The 13,777-nt window shown below is 42.6% G+C and overlaps 1 protein-coding gene and 1 long non-coding RNA gene across 4 annotated transcripts in view; one reads left to right on the forward strand and one right to left on the reverse strand.

Annotated features, from left to right (window-relative positions):
- The window catches only part of rrh (retinal pigment epithelium-derived rhodopsin homolog), a 23,107-nt gene continuing 9,330 nt past the window's right edge, over positions 1 to 13,777 (reverse strand). The window contains exons 3-7 of the mRNA XM_080870613.1: positions 12,404 to 12,503; positions 6,917 to 7,070; positions 1,093 to 1,261; positions 513 to 691; positions 1 to 316 (exon numbers count right to left, since the gene is read on the reverse strand). Coding sequence (XP_080726739.1) covers positions 211 to 316; positions 513 to 691; positions 1,093 to 1,261; positions 6,917 to 7,070; positions 12,404 to 12,503 — 708 coding nt within the window. The 3' untranslated portion in view covers positions 1 to 210. The remainder of the gene's footprint in view (positions 317 to 512; positions 692 to 1,092; positions 1,262 to 6,916; positions 7,071 to 12,403; positions 12,504 to 13,777) is intronic.
- LOC308389305 overlaps positions 9,680 to 13,777 on the forward strand; it is a 21,448-nt gene continuing 17,350 nt past the window's right edge. For all 3 annotated transcript variants that reach the window (XR_013970247.1, XR_013970248.1, XR_013970249.1), the window contains exons 1-2: positions 9,680 to 10,113; positions 10,197 to 10,373. This is a non-coding gene — a long non-coding RNA (uncharacterized lncRNA). The remainder of the gene's footprint in view (positions 10,114 to 10,196; positions 10,374 to 13,777) is intronic.

Below are 13,777 nucleotides of genomic sequence, written 5' to 3' on the forward strand. Positions count from 1 at the left end.
GGGCCCAGCCTAAGCAGCTCATCTATGGCTCTCACCCTTCTAAAGACTTTGTAGGTTACATTTTGTGAAACTAAGGGAGACAAAATATTTGCTGAGGTGACAGTGGAAGCACCGTCACTCATTGGTGTCATTATTGCATTTTTCTACACAGCGTTTTAATGCCAAGTTATTTTAATATTAATGTGACATCATGCTGAATGCAATATCATCTCACTGGGTCAGAGGTTGTTGGGAAATTGTCATGGGAACTTGGGTATTGATGGTGACTCGCTGTCTTGTTTGACACCGAATCATGCCTGTAATGGCTCTTCTGAACCTGCAAGAAAAGGCGATTTAAGTCCTTCTACACACCACCATCACTACACACTACAGACAGAAGTACACAGTATATAAAAATGTTAATGTGACACAGAAATATCCCACTTTATCCCACATATTGGTTTCTTATGCAAAAGTTTATTGGCACAGAAATATTAACTATTGTCATAGCATACTTAAGAGAGAACACTCACTTTTTGTTGGCAATGACGTAAATACAGGGATTATAAAAGGTGGAGGACTTGGCAAAGAGTGGAGCAATAATAGCCATTGGGGCAGGGATAGTCTTTGGGTCACTAAACGATGCCCACAGACACACCATGGAGTATGGAGACCAGGCAACCAGGAACATGACAATCATTACAATTGACATCTGTCAGCAACAAACAACAACAACATTATATAAAACATGCAAATTTACTCCATGTAGTATAAATTATGTATCCCATGTGGACCACAAACCACATGGGAGTCTATATTTTTCCTGAATTTCATGATTATTATATAGAACTAAATTACTTTCCAATTTTGTAGAACACTGTGGTCTGAACTAAAGCTATAAATAACCATGGTAAAACAAAATGGTTAGCCTACCAAACTCGGAAAAAGTGTCAACGGTAATGTTGTCATATTGAACAACATAGATTGGATATTTGTTTAAAAAAAAAAACTAATTTCGACCAGAAGTATTCTTCTCTGTTTAAACATGCATTTGATAAATACAGATGCATGTGGCATTAACAAACAAAGCCTAAAACTGTGGCCCAGTTTCACCTTGGTGACATCCATTTGATCAGACCAATCCATGTTAATGCAGTCCAGGCAGTTGCTTGCTTTGTATCTCCTGACAGTGACTGTCACACTGTAGTAGCAGTAAAACATGACACACAGAGGAACCACAAAGTTCACAGCAATCACTGCCATAGTATAAGAAATAAAAGACCTGGGAAAGAAAAACACAGATAGTTATAAAGCATTCTCATACCAAGACATGCTAGATTTGTTTTATCTCAGCTAAGCAATGACATATTAACATTTTAAACAGGGTTTTAAATCATAATATTCAAATTCCGTTATATTGAATGCAAGCATGCTTACAATGTAAGTGAAAAAAATAAACAGTTCAGAGAAAAACTATTTGCCCCCTTCCTGATTATTTTTTGTGTCATGGTTCAGTTCAGTAAGGTCACCTGTTGATGCAAAAGGTGAAAAAGGTAGGGCAGCCTACAGGTGACGAGAGCAAATGGTACAGCAGGCTGCATGATGATCATGATGCACGGTGTAAAGAACTTTTTGCTATATAAGGGAGCTAACGAGCATCATCCCTCATCTAAACCAAGTGAGTTCCACCCTGAGGAGGATTAACACCAACAGAGCTACAGGACCAGATAAGGAGGAAGGCAGGACTTTGAAAGCATGCACTGACCAACTGACAGGATTTTCCTGAAAAGGATGCATCAGAGGATGCCGTCGCATTAGCACTGTACTGAGCCCTGACCCACTTCGAACATTCCAGCTCTTATACTACGATGTTGGTTCTGAAGCCTTATAACCTGGGTGTGCCAACATCGCTGTGCCACTGGATCAGGGACTTCCTCTCGAACAGGCCTCAGATGATGAGAATAGAGAGCTGGACATCTTCCACACTGGTCTTGAACAGAGGCACACCACAGGGTTGTGTGCTCAGTCCAGCCTTATTCATTCTGTTCACTCACGATTGTTCTGCCATTAATTTCACTAACATAGTCATTAACTTTTTGAATCATACCACTGTGGTGGGTCTCATATCAGACAATGATGAGACTCACTATAGAGAGGAGATCCAACACCTGACACAGTGGTTCTTAGATAACAACAGCATCAAGGTCCTGGGTCTCCACATAACATCTAACCTGAGCTGGTCGCTGAACACATCACACCTGGTGAAGAAAGCCCAACAAAGGTACTTCTTCCTCGGGGAGCTAAAATGGATCACACGCTCTTCTTGGCTGCTTGTGAATTTCTACAGAGCCACAATAGAAAGCACCTTCTATCTTAGTATAACTGTATGGTATGGCAGTAGCACAGCACAAGACAGAAAAACTGGCCTGGGAGGTGAAAACAGCACAGGGGATTGTGGAAAGTCCACTCCCACATCTGGACTTGGTATATGCTGGATGAATCCAGAAGAAGGCCAGATGTATCGCTGCAGACGGTGGTGTCTGCAGCGATACATCTGGCCTTCTTGCCACCTTGGCAAAGGACTATGTATACTGCTTTCTTCTCTGGAAAGCAGTACAGAAACATACAAACATGCACCACCAGACTGAGAGACAGCTTCTTCAACAGAGCTGTGAAATGCATTTAAATTCTGTCTGTGTTGGGCTGTCTATCATTCAAGCTCACGTCCTCTACCAGAGGCCTGGAGCTTGAGGGTCTTGCGCAGTGTTGCTGTTCCTAGAACTGCGCTCTTCTGGAGGGAGATGTTGGTAGTTGTTTCTAGGATCTGCTGGAGCCACTTGCCTAGCTTGGGGGTCACTGCACCGAGCACACTGATTACCACTGGGACCACTGTCCCCTTCACCTTCCGCATCTTCACGAGCTCTTCTCTGAGCCCTTGGTGCTTCTCCAGCTTCTCGTGTTTCTTCTTCCTGATGTTGGTGTCATTCGGTATTGCTACTTCTATCACTACGCCGTCTTCCTCTGCTTGTCCACCACTACTATGTCTGGTTGGTTAGCCATCACCATTTTGCCCATCTGTATCAAGAAGTCCCACAGGATTTTAGCTCGGTCATTCTCAACCACTCTAGGGGGCATCTGCCATTTAGACCTCGGGACTTCCAGGCCATACTCAACACAGATGTTTCTGTACACTATGTTGGCCACTTGGTTATGGCGTTCCATGTATGCCCTGCCTGCTGGCATCTTGTACCCTGCTGTTATGTCTCAGGGGCATCTTTACACAGCCTGCACCTGGAGTCTTGCCTGGTGTGGTAGACCCCAGCCTCTATAGATCTTGTGCTCAGAACTTGTTCCTGTGCTTCCATGATTAGTGCCACTGCACTGTCTTTCAATCCAGCTTTGTCAACTTCTCAATGTCTCCTCTATCTGCCGGCGGTACATACCGTGCAGGGGCCTATTCTTCCATGATCATTCCTCCTCTTCCTCCTCTTTCTTGGGTTTCTGCTGCCTGAGGTATTCACTGAACATGCGGTTGGTTGGGGCCATCTTACTGGATTCATGGATGTTTGTTATCTCATCCTGGACTGTGGTGCTGACACTCACAGTCTCTGGCTTCCTTCTTTCCGCTTAGTGTACAGCCTCAGGGTGCTGGACTGGAACCATTCATGGTCAGGGCTTCCTGGTCTTGATGTCAGGGGCTACTATCTCCTTCTTTGGCTGGCTTATTATCCCAGCAAGGTACTTGATCAGGTACCTTTCCTCTCTTTGTTATCATCCGACTATACTTCTCCAGTCCGAATGACATTCCGATATCATTGCTGTATATCCTGGTGGTGTGGATCAGTGAATCAATGTCTAGTTCACTCTTGGCATACAGCTTGATGTCATGCATGTAGAGGAGGTGGCTGACAATTGCTCCATTCTGTAGTTGGTATCCATAGTCAGTCCTGTCACTGATTTCACTGAGAAGATTCAGGCCTAGGTAGAACAGCAGTGGGGACTGTTAAGATGAAAATATCTGAAGTGTCTCAATGCTTATATTAATAAGTGTCATATAATTATATAGTGTAGTATTGAATGGGCATGGCCCTGGTAATAAAGGCATTAGACTACATGTCCTTTAGTGGTAGAATGTTGGAGACTCTCACCCACGTTTGTCTGCAGAAGCTGATAACATGGAACCATCTGCCAGTGGAAATTTACTAGAAGGGAGTAAGGCAAGGTCACAGCCTCGCCGGAGCTGAGAAAAGATGTTTTGCAGCTAATGGACAAAAACCTCTGAGTACGCTATGCAACGTGACTACTTAATGCTTGTGTAACACTGTTGTTTAGACTAGAGTGGGACAGCCTGTAATAAAATTGTTAGGCATTTCGAGATTCGCAGCAGCATGTCATGCAGGACGCATCTCCCTTCCGGAAGTGTAAAATGGTCTATTGAGCAGTGTGTTGTCTTCCATCAGATGGCTTTGAGGAATCACAAGAACTTGGTGAAGTGTCGATATTTAACAGGACAGAGCATCTCCTTGGTACATCCCGCACTTGATGGCGACCTGTGCTATGGACTTGTAGTTGGCCTCTAGTGTTGTGTGTCACATCCCCATTGAGTTGCTGATCAAGGCTCTTAGGGTCCTGGTGATCTTGTACAATTCTGGGCACTTAAGGATCCAGGTGTGGGGCATCCAGTCAAAGGCCTTCTTGTAATCAATCCAGGTTGGTCAGCCTAGTCTTGCATTCTCAGGCGACTGCTCTGTCTACCAGTGGCTGGGGTTTCGCTCCTCTGGTATTGTTTCCAACGCCTTTCTGTGCCCCACTCGTGTATTGAGCCATGTACTTATTCATCTTAGCCACTATGACACCTGACACGAGCTGTCTTGCGGTTATTGGCCGGTGGTTGGACGGAACCGGTCCCTTCCGGGGGTCCTTGAGGATCAGGACTGTCAGGCCTTCTGTTAGCCATTCTGGGTGTCTTTCGTCAACTAGCAGCTGGTTCATTTGTGCTGCCAGGCGCTTGTGGAGTGCAGTCAGTTTCTTCAGCCAGTAGGCGTGAACCATGTCGGGGCCTGGTGCTGTCCAACTCTTCATACTGGAGACCCTGTCTTGGATGTCTGCTACTGTGATGGTTACTGGACCCTATTCACCGGAGGTAGCTGTAGTCTGCCCTCAGATCCACTAGCTACTGAGCATTGCCGTTATGGGTTGTGTCCTTCTCCCATATGCTCTTGCAGTATTGCTCCATCTCCAGTCTTGGTGGTGATGTTCTCATATTGTTCCTCTGCCACTGTGAGTACACCTTGGCTGGTTCTGTGGAGAACAGCAGGTTTATTCTCCTGCCTTCGATCTCCCTGGAGTATCTCTTCAAGTAGCTGGCCAAGGCTGTGAGTTTTTTCGCCGGCATTTTCCAAGGCCTCAGGTATGTACAGCTTGCTGTACTTCTTCGGCACCTTCTTTGTTGCACCTTTCTGCAGCTTTGATCTTGGCCTCTAGTCTCCTTCCCCATGAAGGGTACTTTTAACTTGTAGCCAAGCTTCTCACTGAGCACTGCTGCCGTAGTATAGATCATCTGGTTACTCTTGGTAATGGTGTCGGTAAGTATCTTCCGTAGTGCTGCATTTGCATCATCTAGTAGCTCTTCTGAGGGTACTTCACTTAATCTTGGTAACCGGCTACGGAGGATCCAGGTTTCAAGCTTTACCATGATCCTATCTTTCAGGTCAGTTCTTCTCGCACTCAAAGATCCTTCCTCTTGGTACCCAATCTCTGGTGTGGGTGATGATGATGACATCTCCTCCCTGACCTGTCGTCCTGGCTCCCCCTTGCCATAGCATGTGTGTTGTACCTCGTGAGAGTAGTCCCTTCTTCCGAATGTTGGAACACTGAGTTACTAGTTGTTTCGCTGTCAGCATATAGTTAGTGTCTGTTCCAAACATAACCATATTTGACTGATCTGGATAGGCCATGTGCCAGGCCAAGTTGGAATGCCGGAAAACCAAGCTGGAGCATTATTTAGGAGTGAGCCCTAGCACCATCTCCAAATTAAAGGTCAAGTTCCATTTAAAGGGAAATGTCAGACAGGCCACAAAGTGGGCATCCCAAGAAGATGAGACCAAAAAAGACAGTTTCCTTAACCTGTCACCACTTAAAAGACAGCATACAGTCAATCTCCAGTCTCATGTGACGCCCAGGAGGCCCTTCACAATCAGACCTGTTTATGCTGGTGCTGACAACATGTGTACTGTAAGCTGAACATGTGGAGAAACATCATGTTCAGTGGTACAGTTTTGGCCTACTGCGTCTGGACTGTAGGGTCAAATTGTGGAGAGGACACAGAAAATGCTATGGTAATTGCTTAACCAAAAGGCTGAAAGCTTTTGTCGTTACTGGAGGCCATTTCAGTGGAGTGAGATCTTAAAATAAGATTCTGCAACCAGTGACATTCCCATATCTCCACAGTCTAGGACAAAACTGTAGTCTACAAGATGACAATGCTTGACCCAACAGAGTGCAGTTTAAGCCTCCAGAATTTGAGGCTAAAGATAATGCACCTGCCTGCAAGCCTGACCTGGGATTTCTGTCCTTGATCATTGCTGCACCCAATCATGCAGCAGAATATAGGCATTATGAGGGGGGAAATAGTGATAATTTCTATGTATACTATGTATCAGTGAATTTACGTGACCGCTACCACTTATCCAATATGGCAGACAGTTGTTGAGCAACGTGTGCATGATGTTATGTGCAAAACCGCTATATAGTGTCAAATCACCAAAACATTACCTTTGCATCTTGTGATAGTAGAAACACCAATGGCTTTAATTGGGTGGACTGTTTGGGCTATTGAAAAAAAACCTGAGCTAATGGAGAGGCAAATATCTGTTCAAACTCTTTTTTAGTAGCTTTTTATCCAAAATATCAAGTACATTATCCCTTAAAGACTCACGCATCATTCTGTCTCCAGTTGATGGTACATGTAGCTCCAGTGGGGTCAGGGGCATAGCCAGCCCAGCCAACAATTGGCATGGAGCACCAGAACACAGCATTCAGCCATGCTGCCAGAATAAGAAGACTGTATGATCGTACCGTCATTTTCTCACCTGGAGAGAGAAATGATGTATAGAAAAAATGAAGGTCAGGAAAGTGCGACAATAAAGTCATTTTGAATTTAATGAGCGATTGTAGTTAGCGCTACAATCGCTCCATAACTAAGAAAGTAAGCACTTTTTTAGGCTGCAGATAGTTGAATAAATGTTTAATAGAGATTAGCAAACTGTTGATTTTTAAGTACAACCACAATTCCACAAAAGCTGGGATAGTGCATAAATATCAGAATCAGAATCAGAAAGGGTTTTATTGCCAAATGTTGAGCAGGTTTACAACATTAGGAAATCGCTGCGATGCTTCAGTGCAAACATACTGTTATAAATTAAGCTTAAATAGACATGAAAATAAAAATGAGAATAAGAATTAAAAGTGCTACGTAGATAGATAGATATATACATGATATATACATGAGTGCAGGTGGTGATCAGTGCCAAACATGGAATGATGCAGTGAACACAGCGTAGGGTCATGTGTTAGTGGTGGGGACAGTCATATGGTTATTGTTCATGTGTCCAACAGCAGAGGGGAAGAAACTGTTCTTATGGCGAGAGGTTCTGGTGCGAATGGACCGGAGCCTCCTGCCTGAGGGGAGCAGGTCAAACAGACTGTGTCCAGGGTGAGAAGGGTCAGCTGAGATCCGAGCTGCACGCCGCAATGTCCTGGAGGTGTACAGGTCCTGCAGAGATGGGAGTCTGCAGCCAATCACCTTCTCAGCAGAGCGCACAACACGCTGCAGTCTCTGTTTGTCCCTGATAGTGGCTCCAGCGTACCACACGGTGATGGAGGAGGTGAGGATGGACTCGATGATTGCAGTGTAGAACTGCATCATCGTCCGTGTTGGCAGGTTGAATTTCTTCAGCTGCCTCAGGAAGTACATCCTCTGCTGGGCTTTCTTAATGACGGAGGTGATGGTGATAAATATAAATAAATAAACAAAACCTTGCAGTTGTCCATTTTCCCTAGTTCTCACACATGACGTTTGAAGAAAAACATTTTCCCTAATATGTCCCACCCACTAACAGGAGCCATGATGAACAGATAATTTGTATTATTAACTTTACCTGTGAGTGGTCATAATGTCATTTCTAATAGTCCAATGTGGTGGTCCAATGTAGAATTCTAGCTGCTCAAGTATCCTGGCTCTTTGTTACATTTGTCATTTCACAAGGCACCAATCATAGCTCTGCATAAGGAGTAGCCAAATGCAGATTCTTAAGGCAACTGAATAATCTGACATGTACCTTTATTCAACTGGCAGAAGAGTCCAAAATCCTAATAACACGGTCCATACAGGAATCTAATAATGTGGGCAGGGAAGACACAGGGAGCAAAAACAGACACTTGAGGGCAATTAGAGAACATGAACACAACTGGGGTGAACAGGTGAACAGAAACTAGGTAATGAGACTAGGAGGAGCTATAATGAAATGCAAAGCACCACAGACACCAAAGTACCAAAATAAAACAACTAATACAAACGTTAGATATACACCTACACACACTAAGGGAAACACTGGAACTGAAACGTCACTATCTGCGCCTACATGCATATACTCTTTATAGAATATATCAGCAGTCTGCTAAACTGCATACTGCTGATATTGTTTTAAACAACAACAACAACAAAAACAAAAACAAAAACCCGTCCAGAAGTTGTAGCAAACTGAATTATGGTCTGAATGCTTGGTTGTGCCAAACACAGTTTCTTTCCCAAGAGGTGGGGGACACCCGCCCAACTCCCTGTATATCCTTTAAAGAGGACATGAAACACTAAACATATAAAAGCTAATTTACATCATGAGCCCTGCTCTCAAGAACTGACATAGATGCAACACTGTCTCTGAAGCTGGGTTTAAGAAATAAGAGCCAAAACAATTCAGACCTGTTGCACTGACTTCACGCCTGATGAAGACCATGGAGAGGATCATACTTCACCACCTTCACCCACTAGTCAGGAGAGACCTAGACCCACTGCAGTTTGCCTACCAGCTGAACATCAGGGTGGATGATGCTGCTGCATCGGGCCTTCTCTCATCTGGAGGGCACTAGGTGCACTGTGAGAGTCATGTTTTTTGATTTCTCCAGTGCCTTCAACACAATCCAGCCCTCAGTGCTAATGGGGAAGCTGCAGGGAGAGTAGACCATCAGCTATCCTAGTGGATTATTGACTACCTGAGGCTGTGGGCCTGTGTGTCTGAGGTGGTAGTCTGTAGCAAGGGGGCCCCACAAGGAACAGTGCTCGCCCCTTTCCTCATCACCCTGTACACTGCAGACTTCAGTTAGCATTACAAGTAACGGCGTTACTAACGGCGTTACTTTTCAGTAACGACTAATCTAACTAATTACCATTTCTATCGTTACAACGCCGTCAAACCCACCCACCACTTTAATCGCACTTTAGATCTCGTTCTGACATATTGGCATAGAAACTGAACTAACAGTATTTCCTAAAACAAAAAACCCTCTTTTTCAGATCATTTCTTATTAACATTTAAATATACCACAACAGATTACAAAGCAGTGGTTAACACGATTATTAGAGTACATGTCTTTCTGAAAGTGCTGTAACTAAGCCATTCTAGTCACATAGAGGTCGATTATCTTGTTAATAGTATTACATCTAGGGATGGGTATCGAAAACCGGTTCTTGTTGAGAACCGGTTCCCACTGTTTCAATTCCTTGGAATCGTTTGCCACTTTTAAAAACGATTCCCTTATCGATTCCAGTCGCCCCGAATGACGTCATCACGTTGAGTAGCGTCTTTTACCCAGTAGGAAACACGGCGCCTGAGCGGCACAAACGCTCAAAAGTTTGGTTACACTTTATGAGAAAGGATGACAACAGGGCAACGTGCAATACTTGCAAAGTAGAGATTTCATCAAAGGGAGGAAACACTATGAACATGCAAAAGCATTTGCTCAAAAAACACGCGATTGCTTTCAACGAATGTCGTGTTTTTGATCCGCTCCGGACTAGCGAAGCTCAACCCAGCAGCAGCGGTAGCGTTTCCACGTCCTCTCCCGTTAATACTGCAGGTAACTAATCAATTAGCATTGCATATTATGTTAGCGCGATTTACCTTATTACAAAACCTGCTATTACTGTGCGTTGCATTTAGATAACCATGATGAGAGAGACAGAGTCTGGCTGGCTCAGATGCTGGCAGTTCTCGCTGCAGTCTACCGTTAGCATCTCCTTTCAGGCCAGGATAGACGAATGTCACCGAGCAGTGACTCAGTTTGTGGTCAAAGGCTTGCACCCATTTGCCACAGCACATGCCCCCGATTTCACTTTGGTAAGTGAATGTGTTTAATTGTAGGCAGGACATTACTGGATATTCTTGTGTAATTGCTACAGAATAATTTATGTTAAACTTTGTTATTGCTACAGGAGAATATTTATTTTATTATTTTACATATACATTTTTTTTCCTGGGGACCCTGTGACACCCCATTGAAGAGCCGTAGGCTGTGGCTCTCTTAAGATCTCACTGTTGGGTTTGTAAGGCCATGTTACTCCTAAATTTCTATCTTGTTCAAAGAGAAGATATAAAACAAAGTTCTGAGCTAATCGACCTTAGTGTTCTCCTTTTAAAAAAAAAAAAAAGAATCGATAAGAGAATCGATAAGGAATCGAATCGTTAAACAGAATCGAAAATGGAATCGGAATCGTTAAAATCTTATCAATACCCATCCCTAATTACATCTTCACTGCATACAACTCTGGATACCCAAACTGAAAACGAAAACCTCAAATCAGAATTACTTGACTCTGTGGTATAACTCTTAAACGTGCACCAGTTCATAAGCTGAAGTTATAAGATGAAACAATTCACTAATTTAGAAGATCATTTTTTAGCCTGTAAGAATAGTTTGTTTTATAGGGAAAAAAGTAAAAAAAAAAAGAAAGAAAAAAGACAGAGCTTTTCGCAAAGCAAGAGCATCTCACTTTTCCTCACTTATTGAAAAAATAAAAACAACTCTAGGTTTCTTGTCAGCAGCCTGTAGCCAGGCTGACAAAAAGCCAGGGCTCTGCTGAAAAACTAGTTCATGCATTTATTTCTTACAGGCTGGACGATTGTAATTCATTTTTATCAGACTGTCTTAAAAACTCCTTTAAAAGCCTCCAGTTAACCTAAAATGCTGCAGCAACAGTACTGACAGGGACTACAAAGATGGAGCATATCTTTCCCATACTGCCTTCTCTTCATTGGCTCCCTGTTTGCATTGTTAAGACTGTTTGGAAAAGTGCTATATAAATAAACTTGACCTTGACCCAAATACTGAATTAAACCCTCTTTGGTTTAGGGTATAATTGGCCATTTTTTAAATTACTTTTCATTTTACCCTTATATTTAATCAGTAAAAATATTTATCTTGTCTGGTATGGCATCATTCTTTCCATTCTTCTTTTGTGACCTACAGTTATTTTAAAATTCAGACATAATAAATTAACACAATTGACCTACAAGCACACAAAACAAAAGAAACCATCAAATCTGAGTAGAAAAAGTTTGATTTTTTTTCATTGTGTATACCACAAACAATTTTGAATTTAGAAAAGAGAAACATTTTGGCTTCTGGTTCCAAATCCTATATAACACTCCAACAGCATCCATAATCACTAAAGAGCAAATAGCTAACTCATTCAATTTAAACAGAGACATTAGACCAGGATGCCACTATTGCCATCTGCCCTATTGTTGCCACCAGTGAACAATAACTGATTAGCGGTACAGCAAAAAAAAAAATTACATAATCACAAAATCAGTTTGTATGCTGATGACATTCTTCTAATCCTAAAAACTCACTTTTGCCATTACACATTCTGATCACATCTTTGATAAGTTTTCTGGTAACTCAGTCAACAGGTCTGAGATTCTCCCTTGAATATACGTGTGTGTGTGTGTGTGTGTGTGTGTGTGTGTGTGTGTGTGTGTGTGTGTGTGTGTGTGTGTGTGTGTTTGAAACGCTTTGTTTTTGTTTTCCCTGCTACATTTTATAAGAGGTCCCACCTTTTTTGAAATTTGGGTTGTACTTCCTCAAAACATCTTCAATGAGTCTGTATTTTGGTGAACTTACAAACGATTTATGAATAAAATAGAACAATTTAAGCAGTGGTTAAAAGACAACAGAAGGAACATGAGATTAATCGCACATCACTTTGTGACCAGTATAACTGGTTGTGTGATGAATGATGGAATTAGATGACATGGTAACCCTTGATCATGAATATCTTTGTCAATTTTGTAACAGATAAAAAGGAGTATAACAATGTGGTCGGGTAAATTATATATGCAAATATTAGGCTCTCTAAGTGGGATACCTATATCTGGTCTGCAGATGGAAAGGTAACGATCAATGGCCACCACGGTCAGCAGGCCAATACTAGCCATGCCAAAGAATATGTTGAGAGCTGCATAGATCTGGAGACACAGAAACAAAGAAAAAGACAGGTACTTAGATTCCTTCTTAACGAGAAGGCTATGATCATGGCCCTGTGCTTGAGGCAAGAATTGTTAGCATCCAAAAGATTAAAGCAAGAACCACGGTGCTAACATGTTGTGGTACAATGGCTTTTGGAATTCTGTTACTATGATTTAACAGAAACTTGTAGAAACTTGGAAAAGTTATAAAATTCAGATTTTTACACTGCTCTGACCAAATGTCCTTTCTCAGTCCTGGTCTAGTTATCTGTGTTTGTTAAACATAGCAGTGAGGTATGTTGTCTGCAGTGGTGTATTACAGCCATGTCGGGGAAAGTTATTGTCTTGGTTCAAAGAAAAAGGCCACACAAATGCAGATGATGGCTGTTAGTTTCCTCGCTTCTGTTAATACGTTCATAAGAAGGATTACATGGCTCAACAATATTATGCCATGACAATGCTGTGAAAAAAATCTGCTAAAAGACCGTGAATCAGCCTGGCCACAGATTTTGTAATAAGTAATTTAAGTGTCAAGGTCCCGGGTCTTTTCATCAGTGTTTTGAGTTGGATTATCAACTTGTTTATTTCTTTGAAATTTCCTATTAGCAGTCTTGGATTTAGTTGGTTATGCTGCTGAGTTCTTGCCTTGTTGTTAGTTTCCCTTGGTGCTCACTCCTCCTCTCTCATTCTCTCCCTCGTTTTCTGTATCAAGTCAGCCTTGTCTCCATGTTCATTTGCCTGTTTCTCCAGTCATGTCGCTCCCTGTGTCTCTCGCACTCTCTCTGTGTCTCTTGCTCTTGGCCTTTCTTAGTTTAAGTCCAGTTGTGTTTCCCAGGTGTACCACTAACCCAGCAAAATCGAAGACTGTTTGTTTTGCTTCAGAGTCAGCCAGCATAAAAGATGTGTATCTTGTAGTTGACCCAGTAAACAAAGTAAAACAAAACAGAATTTTTGGGTTCTTGCAAGGGTCAACCATAACTTCATGTGATGTTACTGCGCTGGTGGATAATGAAATCTCATCTACTGTTAATCAAACTATACATGTTTTTAAACCAAACCCTGAACCAGTACAATGTGTATCTGGGTCTGCTCATGATTTGCCTTGTTTTGAAACTGTTTGCAAAGTGGCGGGGTAGCAACTCTAGAGTTAGTGTCACTTCTGAGGACCCTGAAGGGGACCTCTTTGAAGACTGTTTGCTGTGAACCTGTGCAGAACTGGTTCTGTTGCACCCTCTGGGGCTCCCTCTAAAGACTGTGGTACCTCATCTTTGCTT

This window comes from Rhamphochromis sp. 'chilingali', assembly GCF_963969265.1.
Source record: "Rhamphochromis sp. 'chilingali' genome assembly, chromosome: 21".
NCBI lineage: Eukaryota > Metazoa > Chordata > Actinopteri > Cichliformes > Cichlidae > Rhamphochromis > Rhamphochromis sp. 'chilingali'.